At 41.7% G+C, this 19,048-nt stretch overlaps 1 protein-coding gene across 2 annotated transcripts in view; it reads right to left on the reverse strand.

Moving 5' to 3' along the window:
- The window catches only part of SLC25A13 (solute carrier family 25 member 13), a 123,419-nt gene that overhangs the window by 67,175 nt on the left and 37,196 nt on the right, over positions 1 to 19,048 (reverse strand). For both annotated transcript variants that reach the window (XM_066628372.1, XM_066628371.1), the window contains one exon: positions 12,426 to 12,541. In XM_066628372.1, coding sequence (XP_066484469.1) covers positions 12,426 to 12,541 — 116 coding nt within the window. The remainder of the gene's footprint in view (positions 1 to 12,425; positions 12,542 to 19,048) is intronic.

Consider the following 19,048-nt stretch of genomic DNA (forward strand, 5'->3'; position numbering starts at 1 on the left):
CTTCGCCCCACCCCCTAAGGGCCAGGGGATGAGGCTCTCAGGCAGGGGCACTGCAATACCCCAGTTTGAGAACCTCAGGCCTAGCCACCAATTCTGGTTTCAGTCTTTTAGGAATCTCCATTTGACAACCCTCTGGTTCCTCCTCTCCATGAGAACCTTACATTTAGCCCGACTCCCTTATCTCAGATGTTCTCAGTTGGGAGCTGCTGTGTCAAAAGGAAGCACTACAAAACACCAAGAACAAGGCAACATGAACACAATGAACTACACCCTAAGAAATTTAGGGCCCAATCCTATCCAACTTTCCAGCACTGTTGCAGCCGTAACAGGATGTACTGCATCCTGTGGTGGTGGGGCCGTTATGGAAGCCTCCTCAAGGTAAAGGAACATTTGTTCCATTACCTTGGAACTGCAATGAGGTTTCTTAGTGCTGGAAAGTTGGTTCGGACTGGGCCCTTAGTCATTACTACGCACTATTCAAATTAATGAGACTTAACATAATCACTTGCTTGACTGATTTCAACCACGTGTACAGCCCAATCTATCCTTCTCGGTGCCTGGAAGAACAGCAGCACCAGAATGGAGACCACTATACCCTGCAGGTGCCAGGAAGCCACCAGAGGTCAGGGACTTTCATTCCCTTACCCGGAGGAAAGCTGCAGGCCCTTCAATGGGGCTTCTCAAGCCTGCGCCGGCTATTTGCTTGCGAACCTCCGTGACAGGTTTTGCCTCACCCCCCCTACCCTGCAAGGGCACACCACTGCCTGGTGTTCCCACTTACCTCTGAGTGGTTGCACAGCAGCATTCTCCACCCGGTGCTGGGACCAGCACTGACTGGTGCTGGCCCAGTGCCAGTTCTCCCTAGTCTGAGGGTGCCATGAACTGGCTTTACGACATGTTTATGACACCCAGCATTGGAGCTCAGTGCCAGTACTATAGTCCAGGGGTGCTCAATATGTGGATCGCGATCTACCGGTAGATCGCGAGGCAAAATGAGTAGATCGCGGAGTGCCGACCCCCCCTTCAGGTGCCTCTGGGAGGAAACGCTGGGAGTAAGGCCCATTGTACTCAATGGGGCTTACTCCCAGGTAAGTGTGGCTAGGATTGCAGCCTCACAGCCTAATCCTAGGCATGTCTACTCAGGAGTAAGTCCTGTTATACTCAGTGGGGCTCAAGGTACACCAACATAACATAAAACATTTATGTGTACAATGTATGATGGCGCGAACATTGTAAAAAAAACTCTGGTAGATCTCCAGGCCTTGCTGGGTTTCAAAGTAGCTCTCGAGCCAAAAAAGTGTGAGCACCCCTGCTATAGTACATTAGGACTGGGCCCTTAGTCACTGAGTTCTTAAGGTACAACCCTAGTCCTAATGTGATTTTACTGCCAGAATCTTTAATAAGTTGTCCTGAGAGCCTCATGGGGCTACAAAGAAGGACAGAATTTATTTTACATTAGTTACATTTAGAAAGACTTGGCAGAAAATCTTTTCACATTGCATTCCCTTCCTCCTCCCTTGCTCCCCCTACCCTTTTTCAAATACTGCAGAGTGCTGGACTTGATATCCAGATATAATTCTGCACTTCACAATTCATACAATGATATAGAAGCTATTTTAACTACTTGCAATCAAAGCATGCAAAATGGGCAGCGGATGTCCAGTTAACAGTGCATTTCCAATGTGACTCCTAGGGCAGAATTTTCCCAACTCTGCTCCATGCTGTTTATTATTCTGAAAGTATTGCCCACCAAAATGTCTAAAAATGGCAGTCTGCAATCCCGTCTAATTAAACACAAATCACTCTTTCCATACCTAAGAATTATGAGAGTTTTCCAAAATGAAACCACAAGTTGACTTCAATGTAATTTTTTCTAAGTTAGGGCTGGCTGGTTTCTTTACAGTGTGCACATGGGATTATATGGTGCAGAATCTCAGAAGATCACATCTTATTGCTTTTACTGACTACTTATGGCTGAAACAGAGCAACTCCTTTACACTGCATTTTTAATATATATTGCCTATACCTCTCTCCCACCGCTCTTCATGGTTCACAAACTGCTATACAAGCTCACTAGACTGGATCTTAAATTTTTCCTTCTTCCTTCACTGAATTCATCACCCATTCATCTAGAACAATTTCAACAATTGGAATCCTTATTCCACAGACATACTGCCCAATTCAGATAGAGATCATTCATGCCCCATGAACAAAATGTATAATACTTTGGCCTGTGATTTAACTGTCAAGAGTTGCTAAAACATCTACAGTTTTTCTTTCTGTGCTGCTTTGATTGACCAAATTGTCTTATTTTAGCTATTGCAGGATTCTCTACACTGAGTGACAGTAGCTCTCATTGTTGTTGCACAAGGGCCTTTTACCTAGAAATGTTAGACATTGAACCTGGGAGCTTCTTCATGAAATGCATGTTCTTCCATTTGCTATGGTACACTCCAATACCTATTAAGTCCTTCGCTTGCTAATATATTTCTCGAAGAGCATTTAGAGATCTTAACCAGTTGATGGGCTGTTGTAAGTCCCTTACGCCAGCCTAGGAATGTTGCATACATGCCCTATGGCATGTCTGCGATGACTCAAAGTAGGGGAGGCTGGAGCAAGGACATGCGTCGTCCTCCCTGTGCCAGATCCAGGCTGGCGACGGGTGAGTGAGCATCGACCTAGGGAAGCTAGTGCTGGGGATTGGGGAGGGTGGCAGGAGGGTGGGACAGAGTCATTCCAGGGCTGGGCAATTTAAGATGTATCCTAACCCCTCTCCTGAGTTTCCCCAATGGGGTGACTGCCACATGACACGGGGTAAGGGGAAATAAATTCCCTTACTCTGATCTGAATTGTGCAGTAATTACCTCCTGCCCTGCGCTGGATACAGTGCAAGCCAGCTGGCCTGCCTGTTCTGGCTCAGGGTAGGATTGGGCTATAAAATTGTAATCCTAGATACACTTTCTTGGGAGTAAATCACTGGAACAAAATGGGACTTACTTCTGAGCAGGTATACATAGGATAGCTACCTTGGGACCCCTAGGGGGAAAAGGCAGGGTAAAAATACTGTTAATAAATAAATTGTAATTGCCTAAAGCAGCTTTTTCCAATGATGACCATCTGAATCTGGAAAAATTCTTCAGCACCTGCTTTTTGTAAGAGATGAGCTACAAAACAAATGAACGGTCTTATCCACTTTTATTCATCCTTTTGTTTCATTTGGAAACAGTTAAACATACTAGGCAAAAATTAGCACAACTTGTACAGAAGCTGGAACATAGACCAGAGAAAACAGATATGCTGATGCCACATAATCACTCAAAGCTAAAAGATATAGTGTTTCTAGTCATTTTACATTTAATTTAAGAACAAGACATCCATGTGATCGTAACTGTTTAATCACAGAACTCTCGACATGAAGACTTCATCAGTCATAGCCTACTGGAAGAGCACGTGCTTTGCATGCAGAAATTCCCAAACTCAATCCCTGGAATTTACAGGGGAGTTGAAGGGGGGAAAATCCTATCTGAACCTTGCTGTTAGAGGAGACAATACTGAGCTAAGCACTCCAACACTCTGACTCAATAAAAAGCAGCCTCATACACTTAAATACACTATCTACCCTCTGTCTGGAGGGCTTCCCTGGGCCTCAGAATGCTTCATATGGCATAAAAACATCATTTCTGGTTTCCCTTGGGAAACTGGAAGAAGCGTTTTGTCAGCCGTAACGGCCATTTTGAAGATCACAGATGCAGCGGGCAGACACGCACTGCCTCTGTGGGCTTCAGAAAGCCCTCCAGAGGCCGCAGAAGCAGAGCTCTGGTTGCCTCTGGAGGGCTCAGGTGGGGCCAAGTCTGGCTTAATGCAAATCAAGGGGGACCCGCATTGAGCCAGATCTGCGGATACACAATCTGCAGATACAGAGGCTTTACCTGCACTTGGCAAAGAATAGAAAGGAAATTGGAGATTTCTTAAGAAGTTAAATTGCATGATGGGCTAAGTTATGACGCTCCAGCCAGGGAAACCCTGCCCCTGTCCCCTTAAAGGGTGTGAAGGAGAGAAGGTAGCAACATGATCACTAGGACCATGCTGCTGCCAGGGATGGGGAGACCGAACTCACCTAATGCAGTGTTGGCCACTGGGGGGGGTGTGCAGGGTGCCCTACAGATCCATCAACAGGGTTACCCATGCCTCTGCAAGTCTAAAAATAACTATGGCAACCCACTTCCGGTTTCGCAATCACAAACCGAAGTGGGTTGCGTTTGTTATTTTTAGACTTGCAGAGGCATGAGGAGCCCTACCAAGGGGTCTGTTGGGCTCCTGGCTCCCCCAGAGGCCAGTGCTGAGTTAGGTAAGTACAAACCCCCATCCTCTGCCTTGACAGTGGCACAATCCTGCCTTCCCCCTCTCCTGCAAGTACTCAGCTTCCAAACTCCCTGTGAGTTTAGGAACTGCTGACCTAGGTAGAGCCACTCTTATATGTACCAAAACCTAGGCTGCCTTTTCAAAGATTTGACAAGGTCCTTTTATATTAATCATAGTTAATAGACTGAAGAAGAAAGTAATGTAGAAGTAGAATTGCAGTTCTGAGTTCTATATCAAATGTTTTAAGAAAATGAACAGAACCACCAATTTTCTGACAACGTATGTGCTTTGGAAGACAGAAACCTCACATGCTTCTACAGTCAAGAATCTGATACCTAGCTTGAGCCTTGAGGGGTGTCTAACAAAATTCACATTATCCCAGTTCTGCCCAGTGTGGGATGGTGTCAGGCATGGGAAGGAGGACAGCAATGTGACAATTTCTGGGGTAGGCAAGTCCAATCATTGAGGCAACGCTAGAAGCAACTACATGACTGATCTGACTTGTGGCATTCATGCCAGCTGCCCAAATCGGCAATCAGGATGCAAATTTGAACGCAGTGAAGTAGAAATTTTCACACCCCTATTCTCACTTTTGGCAAACTCTGGTGACACTCCCTCTCAGAAAGAGCGCGCGAGAGAGAAATGTTTATTTGTTCCTCACAAACACACCCTTAGATTTGCCTTCTTTAAAATCAGTACAGATTTCAGTGAGTCCACACATAAGTAAACAAGAAAGAATACCATGATTTTTACACAGGAGTCTAAAGTAGGAACTAATGTGAGTGTCCTTCAAACCATGTTTACCTTCTGGATTTCCAACACAACACATTTATTTGAGACTGAGCAAATCTTAAGGTTAGAGACAGCAACAATGCTGCTACCAAGACAGCATTTTTTTTGGGAAGAGGCAGGTCAAATACCTTTCAAAATTGCAGCTTAGTAAATGGGCCTTTTCATCTACACTGTAGTCTTATGAAGGATGGTTATGTTTCAGCTCTCAGTTAACCAGACAGTGACCTTATACTGTTTGAATTTACTCTCAAATTGGCTCTATCCCACCTTCTCCATTTTTATTTCTTTCCTTCCCCTCTCTCCCTCTTCTTAAAGTAGCATGAAGAAAGCAGAAAGCACAATATTTTAGCCATTTGAGCATGCTGCATTCTGAAATCAGCCCGCTAACTGGAAGTGCTCTCTGTTACCTCTATCTTTCAAAATTGGAGCCATTATAGTCATTCGTGCAAATCCACATTTAGCCTTTCATAAAGAGTGGATTTTTGACCCATTGAACTGGAAGAGCTTTGGCGCTGTTCTCCTGATCTTTTGACAAGATAGCCCCCAACAACAGAGAAGACAATTTCTTGCTGGTGTCAATTTGTATTCCGTTGTTAAACTCTGGGTGCTCGAGGGTGGTAAACCTACTTTTGATGGCTTGCACTTTTGATGATTCGGGATGCTGTAACAAAACCGTACAGAACACACAATACAGAACGCACAAGGCCACTGGTTATTGAAATGGACCTACCCAAGGAGGTGTAGTCAATTGCCCTCAATATATGAGCTCCTCCCTGACTCCGGGAGGGGGTAAGTTTCTGAGTATTTCCTAACTGAGCCAGGAAAGAGTGGCAACTATCAACAATTCAAACCCTCACCTTCACTGTAAGCCACAGAAGCAAACTAAGGATACTAGTTAAGGGAGATTTAAAGGTTCATTCATGGGCATTTTAAACTGCAGTACACATCTTTGCCACTAAGTCAGCTTACATAAAATAAACTGGGTGATACAAGGCAACTCAGTGCCTGCTCTTGGAAACTGTTCAGATGGTACTTCAGCCTAGGATTCTACCAAAGAGAGATTAGGGATGGACACAGTGATCACATGACTCCACTCCTGCTTCCCAAGGCATGCAGGGAGGAGAAGAAGCGAACAAATGAATTAATTTGGGAGATGCTGTGATTTAGAACGCAGAAGTGTTCATGTTTGTCTTGATATTCAGATTCTCAAATATGGGGAATTGGAACCAATGGACTTCCTTCCCCCTTTCAATCTTGTCCCCGGCAGCACAAACACAGCATCTTAAATGCTAAATATGAACACGTAACAATGGTCAGTGTTTTTTTTCTTTTTAAACTGTTTTTTATTTGTATATATGTTTATTGTATTCCATTATGCCAACAAAGATGATGATGATAATTGTGAGGTGTTTCACATATAATGCGTTTCTGCACATAATGACTTCAGACAGAAAACTACATGAATCCTTTAAGTCAGGAAAGGACAAACTTTCAGCTTTAGAGATCTTGAACCTTTAACAATTTAGGTGAGAGAATTTCAGCAGGTGCAGTTTGTCATCTGTGAGATGACAAGCTACATCTGCTGAAAATTCCCTCTTCTATACAATTGTTAAAGGTCCAGAATCCCTAAAGTTGAAAGTTTGCCCATCCCTACTCTAAACTGTCAAGCTGCATCAAAGAGCAGCCATCAAAGTTGTTGTGTGTTCCTTTAGCAATGGATGTATATCACCTTACCACACAAAACAAATTATAAGCCACGCCATTTCCTCCAAGCAGTAATTTTCAAGTATAATATTCTATCTTCCATGAAGCAGCTCCTCATTCTCTAAAAAGCAGAAACACTACAATTGCCCTTTTTCTTATTTAGCATTGCTAACTGGTTCATTTAATCTCTCAGTTTACGCCCACTAATACCCAAAACAGGGCAACAGGGTACTATCTACAGCCTGCTATTTGAATACCTTTTAAAAATTAAGATTACCCCTCAGGTTCTCATTTACTTTATTTGTAAAATGGAGGCTTTGTCTGCCTTGCACCCATACTGCAGTGTCTACTAAAAAGACAATGCAAGTTGTAAGCAATTACTTCTGAACTACACAAGGCCAGAAGTTGTTAAATTTGCTCTGCCCCCTTTACACATAACCCCTAGAATTGGAGATAAAGGTTATTAAAAGGACTGTTAATGTTTAAAATGTTGACATTGAGAACCAAGCATCTAAACTTTTCTTTATGAAACCATCTAATAAAGAATATCAAAGAACTGTGCCTCTTTAATGAGGCATTAAAATACAGTAATACAAAAAAAGTCAAAACTGTTAAGCCTCTTAAACCCCTGGACTTACATTATCAGCTTTTATGTGCCTGTCAACACTCAGGAGTAAGCAGCTATGGTTTATTCTCTGTCTCAAATTTAAAAGCCAACTAAACTTCCTTCCACCTTCCTGCTGAGATCTGTAACTCCTGGCAAAGAGCAGCAACTAATTCTACAATGCAGTACAAAAGACCAAGGCAGTCTTCATCAGTTGCAAGCCAAAGCAAGATAACAGCTCCCTTTGCACGCCACAGAAACAACAACTAGACCTCTCTAATTATAACACAATGCATTTAGGAAATAATTTTATGGACTTGGGGTGGTAGGGGAAAGCATAGCCATCAGAGGAGAGGCTTTGATTGTCTACGTCAGCTTTTCTCAAACTGTGGATCATAAGACAATTTCAGGTGTGTCACTATTAATTATAATCTGTTTTTTATTTTTAATATATTAGGTTTGATGCTACCATGGTATGCAACTGCAGTTGGGAAAATATTATGGATCTGCACTTTTAACAGGTTATTATGTATAAGCCAGGGGTGTCCAAACATTCTGGCAGGAGGGCCACATCATCTCTCTGACACTGTCTGGGGCCAGGAAAAAAAAGAATTAATTTACATTTGAAATTTGAATAAATTTACATAAATGAATTTATTAGAGATGGAATTTATATGAATGAATGAACGTCTTGCAGTAGCTCAAGGCCTATAAAAGTCCTTGCACAAAGCAAGGCCAGCCTTTCCTTCACTGCCATTGCTGCATCACAGACGTGAAACAGCCAGTAGTGGAGGGAGCCCTCATACCACAGCTCAGGTGAGCGGTTCAACAGTCATCCTCATCCTGAGAGCAGTTGTGTCGGGCCAGCACAGGCTCCAGCAAGTCTTTGGAGGGCCAGAGGCTCATTAGAGACTGGGAGCTCCCTGAGGGTCGGATTGGGAGTCCCCAAGGGCTGCAAGTGGCCCCAGGGCCGGGGTTTGGACAAACCTGGTATAGGCTTTTAACAATGAAAGCCAAGAAGCTTACTACCAGGTAACTGTGGATAGGATTGCAGCTTTTGGGTGCTTGGGAATTTTTTTTTTTTTTTAATAGATGAACAACTGGTTGGGGAGGTTAAGAGAATTCTTCATTCTAAGTAATTTTTTTTAACTTGTTGTAAACTTTAAATTTACTTAATTGATTGATTTGATTGTATGGGGGTGTTAAAAATTTCCTGCTTCATGATGTCACTTCGGCTTCCACGTTAATGATATAACTTCTGGTGGATCCCAACAGATCGTCATTCTAAAAAGTGGGCCCTGGTGCTAAAAACTTTGAGAATCACTGGTCTATGTCACTGACTTGCTCAAAAACAAAGATTTTGGTTCATAAGTGTTCAAACACAACAGTTTTATTTTAATACTAAAATAAATGGGTATTATGAACATGCCACAGATTTACTAGTGAAACAGTTAAACTAATCTCCAGTTTGGTAACTAAAAAAAGATGACTATCATATATTCTCTTTTTCTTCAGTTCTCTGTCTTACAGGGGTCTGTGATTCAGTCTGTGAGGTAAGTCTTGCCTCACGAACCTTATAGAATTCTTTGAAAAGGTCAACAGGCATGTGGATGCGGGAGAACCCATGGACATTATATATTTGGACTTTTAGAAGGCGTTTGACACGGTCCCTCACCAAAGGCTACTGAAAAAACTCCACAGTCAGGGAATTAGAGGACAGGTCCTCTCATGGATTGAGAACTGGTTGGAGGCCAGGAAGCAGAGAGTGGGTGTCAATGGGCAATTTTCACAATGGAGAGAGGTGAAAAGCAGTGTACCCCAAGGATCTGTCCTGGGACCGGTGCTTTTCAACCTCTTCATAAATGACCTGGAGACAGGGTTGAGCAGTGAAGTGGCTAAGTTTGCAGACGACACCAAACTTTTCCGAGTGGTGAAGACCAGAAGTGATTGTGAGGAGCTCCAGAAGGATCTCTCCAGACTGGCAGAATGGGCAGCAAAATGGCAGATGCGCTTCAATGTCAGTAAGTGTAAAGTCATGCACATTGGGGCAAAAAATCAAAACTTTAGATATAGGCTGATGGGTTCTGAGCTGTCTGTGACAGATCAGGAGAGAGATCTTGGGGTGGTGGTGGACAGGTCGATGAAAGTGTCGACCCAATGTGCGGTGGCAGTGAAGAAGGCCAATTATATGCTTGGGATCATTAGGAAGGGTATTGAGAACAAAACGGCTATAGTATTATAATGCCGTTGTACAAATCTATGGTAAGGCCACACCTGGAGTATTGTGTCCAGTTCTGGTCGCCACATCTCAAAAAAGACATAGTGGAAATGGAAAAGGTGCAAAAGAGAGCAACTAAGATGATTACGGGGCTGGGGCACCTTCCTTATGAGGAAAGGCTATGGCGTTTGGGCCTCTTCAGCCTAGAAAAGAGACGCCTGAGGGGGGACATGATTGAGACATACAAAATTATGCAGGGGATGGACAGAGTGGATAGGCTCTTTACACTCTCACATAATACCAGAACCAGGGGACATCCACTAAAATTGAGTGTTGGGCGGGTTAGGACAGACAAAAGAAAATATTTCTTTACTCAGCGTGTGGTCGGTCTGTGGAACTCCTTGCCACAGGATGTGGTGATGGCGTCTAGCCTAGACACCTTTAAAAGTGGATTGGACAAGTTTTTGGAGGAAAAATCCATTATGGGGTACAAGCCATGATGTGTATGCACAACCTCCTGATTTTAGAAATGGGTTATGTCAGAATGCCAGATGCAAGGGAGGGCACCAGGATGAGGTCTCTTGTTATCTGGTGTGCTCCCTGGGGCATTTGGTGGGCCGCTGTGAGATACAGGAAGCTGGACTAGATGGGCCTATGGCCTGATCCAGTGGGGCCGTTCTTATGTTCTTATGTTAGTAAGCACTGGAAACTAAGCAGTGCAAACTACTATGTTTTTTTATTTATTTTTTAAATGTGAGTGCAGCCATCACTGAGTCATCTTCATGCCAGAAGCCCTGGGTGCATCTTGACATCATGTCTAGCACCTACGGAGACAGATCATCATGAGTCTGCATAAATCCTTCTAACTCCATCTTAGGATTCTTTATAAATGCAGACCTTTGGGAACCATTTCACCCTCCACGCACCATGTTCCCCCCTCACCTTAACTTTCAGCCTGATGAAAAATTCTGGAGAACTCAAAAGCTTCCTTAAGATTCTGTATCATTGGTAGGTTTTAAATTTATTAGCAGAATGTGGCTTTTGAATTTTTCCTCACAGGCCAACATGGCTAACCACACGATCTCTATCCACATTTTACGAGTGTTTGCTGGGGGTGAGTAGAGACTAGACTGTCCTATTCTAGTACTTTGCCAATTAGTACAATCCAACATTAAAACACACCCAAAAAATCATATTTTAAAAATATTTACAGAAGCCTGAGAAGCTTCCTTGAAGCACAAATAGATTTCAGCTTCTTTGTAGCCAACTAATGCAAAGTCGATGCCTGGAAGGAATTCTAAAAACACATATCTTGGTATGCACATGCTGAAATTCTAAATGTTGTCAATATCACTACAGGTTACTTAGGGTATAATTTTCACATGTAACGCTCGTCAGGAAACATTATATTTTAAATAGCCATCTTATATAGTTTAATAAAAACTTATTATTGGAGGCCATTTGCCAAAAACACTTTCTGTACAATCTTACAAAATGCAAGGTAGATGCTTCAGAGCATCCCATGTTGGAAATTTTAAACAAATCTGCATATCACTGATAAACAGGATGTCTGCAGTGTGATTTGAGAAGATGTAGGTCCTAAAGTTTCATTAATGTTTTGTACAAGAAGAAAATCTACAAAGCCTCAAGTAAACTGTGTTCTGTAGTCAACTTTGAGTTTATAAGTATACCTTTAATATAAAAAGTGTGTGTTTTAGAGAAGAAAAATGTTTTACAACAACTCCTCCATGAATCCAAGACATGCCACTTAAAGTGTAGGCTCTGGGGTAACTTATTCTTAGAAACCCATTTAGACAAGCATCTGACATCTGCAGGACTAATTGCCACCTGCCTCATCACATGTTTCCATTCTGTCTGGTAGAACAATGCACAAATTGCCAGCTGTGAATAAGTTTCAAAAGTAAGGTTGAATTTCATTAAGTTTTCTTTTTTTAATATTTCAAGGAAATGACAGTCTATTTCGTTCTATAAGGTTTGGACATATAGTGGCTGAGAGGTCTTCAATATCACTACATAAACCTCGAGAACGTTTCTCCTGAAAAAAAACAGTATATAAGTATTTTAAATAACAACAAAATCAGTGTTTTGTCTTAACTTGGCTGCTTGCTTTCTAGGGTCAAGGAGAGACAGTTTGAGACATCATGGTATGCTAGCATAGCAAGATGCATGTTCTGTTGCTAACACACGAAATGCAAAGGAACAAACACACAGGGTGTGACCTAGTTCAAAAGTAAGAACATTTGAATTGATCTGGGGAGAACATTAAGCACGTAACGATTCATGCAATGGGGGAAGGGCTCAACTGTGACTGGATAGCATATATGATACGTTCACCGTAAGTAGAAAATTCACACAAATGCAAAAAGTTGTAATGCATCACAACAAAATAGAGCAAAAGGTCCTATAACCTGATTCTAAGTATCCTGTTCTAAAATGCAAATCCAATTCCACTGGAATTCAAAATTGCTTTTTAAAAATTGGTCTTTAGATAAACACAAGACAACTTTAACTATCTTTGCCTAAAATCACCGATTGACACAAATTGAGAAACCTCCCCCCCCCCCATTAATAAATAAGAAGTTTAAATAGCAAGCAAGCAATTAGTTAAGAAATATAAACTAACAATGAACAGGACTAGGGGATAGTAAAAACTCTTCTATAAAAAGTAGTTCCAGGATTTATCGGTTATGTCAGGGCAGGGGCAGAGAAAGAAACAAGTCTTACCAAAAGTAACTTCTCCTTTGCCATTTTTGTCAAAAAGCTGAAATGCTACCATGAATAATGCATCTGGAGCACAGAGGACAGTTTCAAATGCTACAAATTCTTGAAATGATATCAACCTTAAAAAGAAAGCACATAAAAGTAACATGAAATGTTGACACCTATTCCAACCATTTGTGCAAAGAGAGATACTGGCTAAATACCGATAAAAACTAAACACATTCTCATTGTTACATCACTATACACAATCAGAACTAACCTCTTATACAGTAGAACAGGTTGGATCTTTTTAATGATTACACAGGACTCAGAAACTCTCTTCCCCAAGGATACCCATTTAGGTCCTCATTTCTTACCTTGTGAAGAACCTTTTATTTTGGAGGAACCTTTTACTTTGTAAGTCATGCCATTTGAGATGAAATCTGATATTACTACAGGTTTTTTAAAATACTCATTCTTCTCTTTCTACTCATTTTAGATTTCGTACCTTGTTTCTGTTTTTTGGTTACTGTTAGCATAGTGGAAAAAAAAGGCATGCCTTTAAAACTGTAAGTACTTTTAACAAAGAAAACTTTGAACAAAATACAGTCCCAGTTAGTAGGGCAGACTATACACAGTTGGTGCAATTAAACTAGGCTAATCACCATCCTAGATCAGGATTTACATTCAGTACCTCATGTCACATGCACCCAAGGGTTTGTCAAGAACCAGAAGGATGTTAGATATTTTCAAGTCAAAAACAGTTAACTGGTTTTGAAACTCACTTTAGTTAAACAGCGTTCACGTAGCAAGGGGTAACACTGTTCAAGTGATAGACTCAACCTTGTACTCCCATCCTGAGCAAAAGAATTTTGGCCACTGCATTCATGCATATGACTGAATGGAGGGCAAGCAGCTGGTTAAAGATTCTTGTGTGCACAACTACATGATGATGCTGTGCGCAAGCAACTCTGGATTAGCCCTACTCATATATTAATCCAGTTGTCCAAAAATCAGGAGACCCCCCCCCCCAAGTGTATGCTAGGTAGCCTCTTCCTGGAGTATTCACAAAGCTCCACCCCTGTATTCAGCATTTGCCTGTAGCAACAAAAACTAAACATGGGGAGAATTTGCCTCCTTTAGTGGCACAGTAGAACATTCCAAAGTGGCACTCAGATGTACTCAATGTTTATTGCTGCAGACAAGCATTGAAGAGGTGGGGGGCAGCAGGGCTACATGAGCAACTCAGCACAGGAAGTGGAGCTCACCAGCATTCTCTTGGCACCCCCAAAACAATTTTTGTACAGGAGTGTTCTGCATTAGCTTAGCCTGACCTTACGTAGCTCTGTGTTAACCTATGTATGAGGTCAAGATAAGCTGAAATAGAGCAAGTCAATTTTAAGGTTGATCTTTTAAACTGCACAAGATTGATGCATGTTATTAGTTATTTATGATTTCTATAGAGGAAAAAAATCACATTCCTCCACTCTTGTGAGCAAGAAAATACTTTTTGCATTTATGTAAACAGTAAGGAAATACACCCTTAAAAGACTAGAAAGTAATGTTACTGGGGTTGCAGTGTTGTGAAGGTTTTGAGTTCTAAAATCAGAGCCCATAGTGTTACTTCATGCTCAGGGTGGAAAATCTTTAGACCTTATACTAGCTTCATTTGTTTTTAAGGGACACCAGATAGCTTAAAAAAGAAAGTAGTTCTGGAGGCACAGAGGATTGTGAGCTAATTTTCAGATTTTCTTTCACATTTCTTAAAAGGCTGAATCAATTTGAATCAGGGCTAAAACCACAGCATTTTGCAGAGAACAGAAATTGTAAGTTTGGGAGATGCATTAATTCAAATGCAAATTCTCCTAAGGAGTTCAACTTCTACGAGACAAAAAACTCAACCAATTCAGTTTCCTCATATATCTCATTTTACCAGGTAAAAGGTGAACTAAAGATTCCCATTACATGAACATTTTCTCTGGGTAGTCATGAATGCAGCTCCTATGATTGTAGCTGCTTGGGGAAAAAGTTGGCTGTACCTGTGACCAGAGAGATTACACATGAACATTTGCCTACATGTATAGAGTACAGTATCTTATCTGAAGTAGCCCAAAGCTGCACTGAGAGATGATGATTTGCATCAATAAAATGTGAAAGCAAGACGCCAGTATTTATTTTACATAAAGACTTTCTGAAGTTGTTGGCATGTTCTTGAGAGCATCAACAACTAACGCATGTGTTAAGTCATAAATAAAATATCATGTTTATACTGGCTAGCATCTGATGAATAAAAGTGCAGGCCCTGGAGTCATTGCTGTCTGGTGCTATGTTTTGTGATGTCTCTGCTGGGACTTTAAAAAAAAATGATTTAAAAAGGAAATTGTAACATGAGCCTTTGTAAGCTGGAGACTACTTTGTCGCACAGATGAAGTGTCCCTCAGCTTACAAAGCTCCTGTCACAATAAAATATATAAATCTTCAAAAGGAACAACATGGCACTTTTTTTTTTTGCTCCAATTAATATGACCTACTCCTTTGGATCAAATAATACAAACACTTAAAAAAAAGTCAGATATTTAATTAAAACAGTCCCTATCAATTTAAAAGAAAGCAATTACCTATTTTTATTTTTAGAAGGTAGAAAGTACACAAATGCAAACCTCAAAGCAGACTACTGCAAGAAGAAACAGGAATATCTGCTGTGCCAGCTGAATTCAAATTAACCCAATTTTTACATGTTAATTAAACCAGCTATTTTCTTCTTATTGTATTTTTGCTCCTTAAATAGACTGGCCCGCAAGTCATTCCCAACAGATCTACTCCAACAACAATGACGTACTCATTTACTTCTATTATGACCACACAATACAGTAACTGAGCAGTAATTTTTCACAGTCAATTACACTTGTGGTTCCTAATGGTTAAAGATGCTGAAATAATGGATGCTACATAGCCATATGCTCAAAGCTCTATACTGCACAAGGGCAGTTGCCTAGGTAACAACTTTTCTCTCTGGCTTAGCACAACCCTTCATTGAATATCATTAGGTTTCATTAAACAGCACATATTAACATGAACCTCAATATACTACTTAAGAATAATTTTGCCTACATAAGCAAGTGTTTGTCTAACTTAAAAGCCTGACTGAGAAAACCTAATAATCCTGCATTTTAATGATGCAACACTAGCAGGAGATTGATGAATTATAAATTGAGCAGAAAGATCTCCTATAAATCAGAGTTTTCATCTTCAGTAACAATTTCTATTATAATAATAAAAAAAGATGTCCCCTTCCCCCAAGGAGCTGCCATGGGCTGCTCGGTTGTGTGTTGGATGCTGCGTTAGCCATTTTGACAACATGGCAGCCCTGCACTCCCGGCACCTCAGGATTGGGTTGTTAGTCTCTGTATTGGAATCACAGAAGATCTGGCAAGGAGTAGGATGTGGTGTCAGCAGTGGCCCCTTTAAGAGTTAAGGCCTGGGCATTCAGCAGAGGGTGTGCTGCATACCCCTGGGGGCTGGGGACAAGAATAGGCCCTCAGTTTGGCTGTACTTGTCCACGGGGTAGATGGGACTTGTGAGCCTGGAAAGCAGCTCATCTGAGAGAAGGAAAACTCTGATCCCAAACCTCCACTGCCTTGTGGCTGCATCCAGTTATGGAAAAGGCTTCAGGAGACAACCTCGAGGCAAAAAGAGCCGGAGTCCCTGAGGCAGTATACAGTCACGCTCTGGCAACTCCTGTGACGCCACTGGAACCAACTGTATTGGCTTCTGCCTTTCCATTGGACCATTTCAGCGATGTGGAGAGGGGGGATTTGCTGCATGGGAAACAGTCTATCATCCATATCTACATTACCCAGCCTTCGCGCACTGGAGAGGACACTCTGTTCCACAACCACCATACAGAGCAAGATACCATAGTCTTCAGTGGCTGAAGGATGCCAACAGAGAATAAAAAAGTGAACACTTGTTCAAAAAAGACTCAGACTGCAGAGAGTACAGTGAAATAGAAAGGAAAACTAACAAGGTAAAGACTAACTGTGTATTTTACAGTTGGGTTACAAAGTCACTGAACTGGCAATCTTACTAACCAACCAAACACTAGCTCTAGAAGTCTTACCACCCCGTCCACTTCTATTGCTGCCACCTCTTCCTTGAACAGCTGGGGAAAGTTACAGAAACACAGAAGGTAGGAATAGCACCTTTCCACCTCTAGCACTCACTGTTGGGTTGTTTTGCTTTTTTTAAAAAGTCTTCTGCAAGTGGAAAAGAAGAGTACTTAATCCCAAAGCATCTTAATCCCAGCCTATTGCTAGGCTGCATCCATGAACATATCTGCAAAGGAGTTTTCCATTCCTGGACAGCTCCAAAGTCTGGGGAACTGGTGTAAACACAGTGAAGACACCGATTTGTCAATCATCTTTATTCATATTGGTTATAATGCATATCAATAGGCAAATTGTGCCTGTATATATTATGAATAATTCAATGTGAGCTATGCCAATAGACTGGAGTGTAACCTGGTCACAAACACCCACCATGGGGTTTGAGGAAAGCCAGTCCACAAATTAAGTTCTTAGGTAGCCAAAAGGCTCTAACCAAAAAACTCTCAGATTCATCACTACCACACAGAGATACTTTATAAAGATGAGACTACAGACATTAGTCTATGAACACGCAGGGCACGTCTACTCCATAAATTTAAATGAGATTAGAACTGGTTAACTCACATAGCTTCCAACTTTGGAACCACAATTCATTCTCGAAAGGGTCTAGGGAGCTGTAAAAAGTTCTCAACCTCCTCACAGAACTACAGTTTCTAGGCTCTTTTGAGAAAAGTTGTGACAGGTACATTGGTTCTGAATGAATTTATACAGTATATGCAGTGCAGATATTCTTAAAACGTGTCCACAAGTGGATACAAGAAGATGTGGAATTATAGACACCTTAAGCCCAACTTTAATATCTGAACATCTGTTAGACTACCAGAGTGCATCAAAATTTAAATAGCAGTAGATTATTTTAATACTAACAGAATGAAATCTACCAGTGCCAGTTTTGTGATATGCAAAACTGATTTTATAAATGGGTTATTAATACAGAGAATTTTTTATAATAATACAGACTGATTTCACAATGCTTTCCTGGTCCTCAGAATGCCTTATAAGGGCATAAAGACGTCACTTCCGATTTCCACCGTGAAACCAAAAGTGATGCTTTGCAGCCCTCCCTCCAAAGTCAGGGAGGCTGTGTGTGATGTCCCTGGCTCTCAGAACACCTCTTGGGGAAAGGCCCTCAGATCTGTGTGCCTGGCATCCGAGGTATTTGTTCCCTTTGCCCCCCTCAGGTACATCACAGCTCAATGTCCACTGACTTTATATCATCTTAAGTTCTTTCCCCACTCCATTCTTTGCATCAAATAGCACAACTCCATAAAGAGAAGCACCATGTATTGCCCAACTGTTACTGACTTCTACTGTATGACAAAATACCCAAAGCACGTGTGCCTGAAAAATTTTGGTTCCCCCACCTTCATTCTTTAGAATGTTTAGCAATACTAATCATTATCCTCATCATTGTGTAATAAATACAAAAGCTACAATGGTTTACTAAAATCAGCAATTTAACCATAATAGCATAATGGGGCACAGGGTAAGCTATGCCTATTATTTAATGCTTCAATCTAGATAAACAACGTGTTCCGAAAAATGGTATATTAGAGATAAATCAATAATAATGGGAAAGCTGGCATATCTAAGCATTATTTTGAATTGTTTACACTTTCTAAAAATAAAAGCCATATAGTATTTTGAGTTACTTACAAGACTTCAAGCTATGATTGGCAGAAATTGCATATATTTTATTGGACATAATTTAACTGTAGCAAAAAAAAAAAGGTATAGATTGTTAGAGGAAACCAGTTGGATTATTAAGATTGCGGTCGTCAGGAATACGTTCCCTGAAAATTCATTGTAGAAGGGCAAGGGGCATCCTGTAAGGCACCCCAAAAGGCGCCTCAAAAACTGAACAAGTCTCGCCTATCCCTCTGCAACCTCCTTGCCAAAAAGCATACAAGGAATCCACCTAACATGGAGACATCCAGACAAAAATACATTTGTCCCATGCAAGGCTGAACAAAGGAGCCAGCTTGGGTGTGGGGGATGGGAGAGCAAAGGATTCATGCATGCACTGCACATGAAAAGAAAACCAGGTGTAAATGTGAGCACATAAGGCCGCAGTCCTATGCAGTGTGTGCCAGTGGAATGTTGGTACTAGCTCAATGCTGACCAGGACTGGGCTAGTGCCAGTAGAGCACCAGAGCTCCACTGCTCGGCAGTCACACAGACCGCCAGGCAGCAGAAAAGTAGGTGGGAGCATGGAGGGAGGTCGGGAGGAGGCGTACCAGGACAGGGAGCAAGGCGGGAGGGAGGCGTAACTGGTGGAGCTTTGCTTCACCAGATCCTGAGCCTCTGTGTCGGGCCGCCCACCCAACACGGAGGCTCTTAATTCTACGCTGACCATTGAGACATTCTACGCCACAGAATCGAGTAGCCCCATTGCAGGGCTACTTGCCTTACCCAGTGGAAGGGGACGAAAGTTCCCTTCTCCCAAGGAGGCAGCAGTGGCTGCCTGGTGTGTGCTAGATG

This window comes from Tiliqua scincoides, chromosome 5, assembly GCF_035046505.1.
Source record: "Tiliqua scincoides isolate rTilSci1 chromosome 5, rTilSci1.hap2, whole genome shotgun sequence".
NCBI lineage: Eukaryota > Metazoa > Chordata > Lepidosauria > Squamata > Scincidae > Tiliqua > Tiliqua scincoides.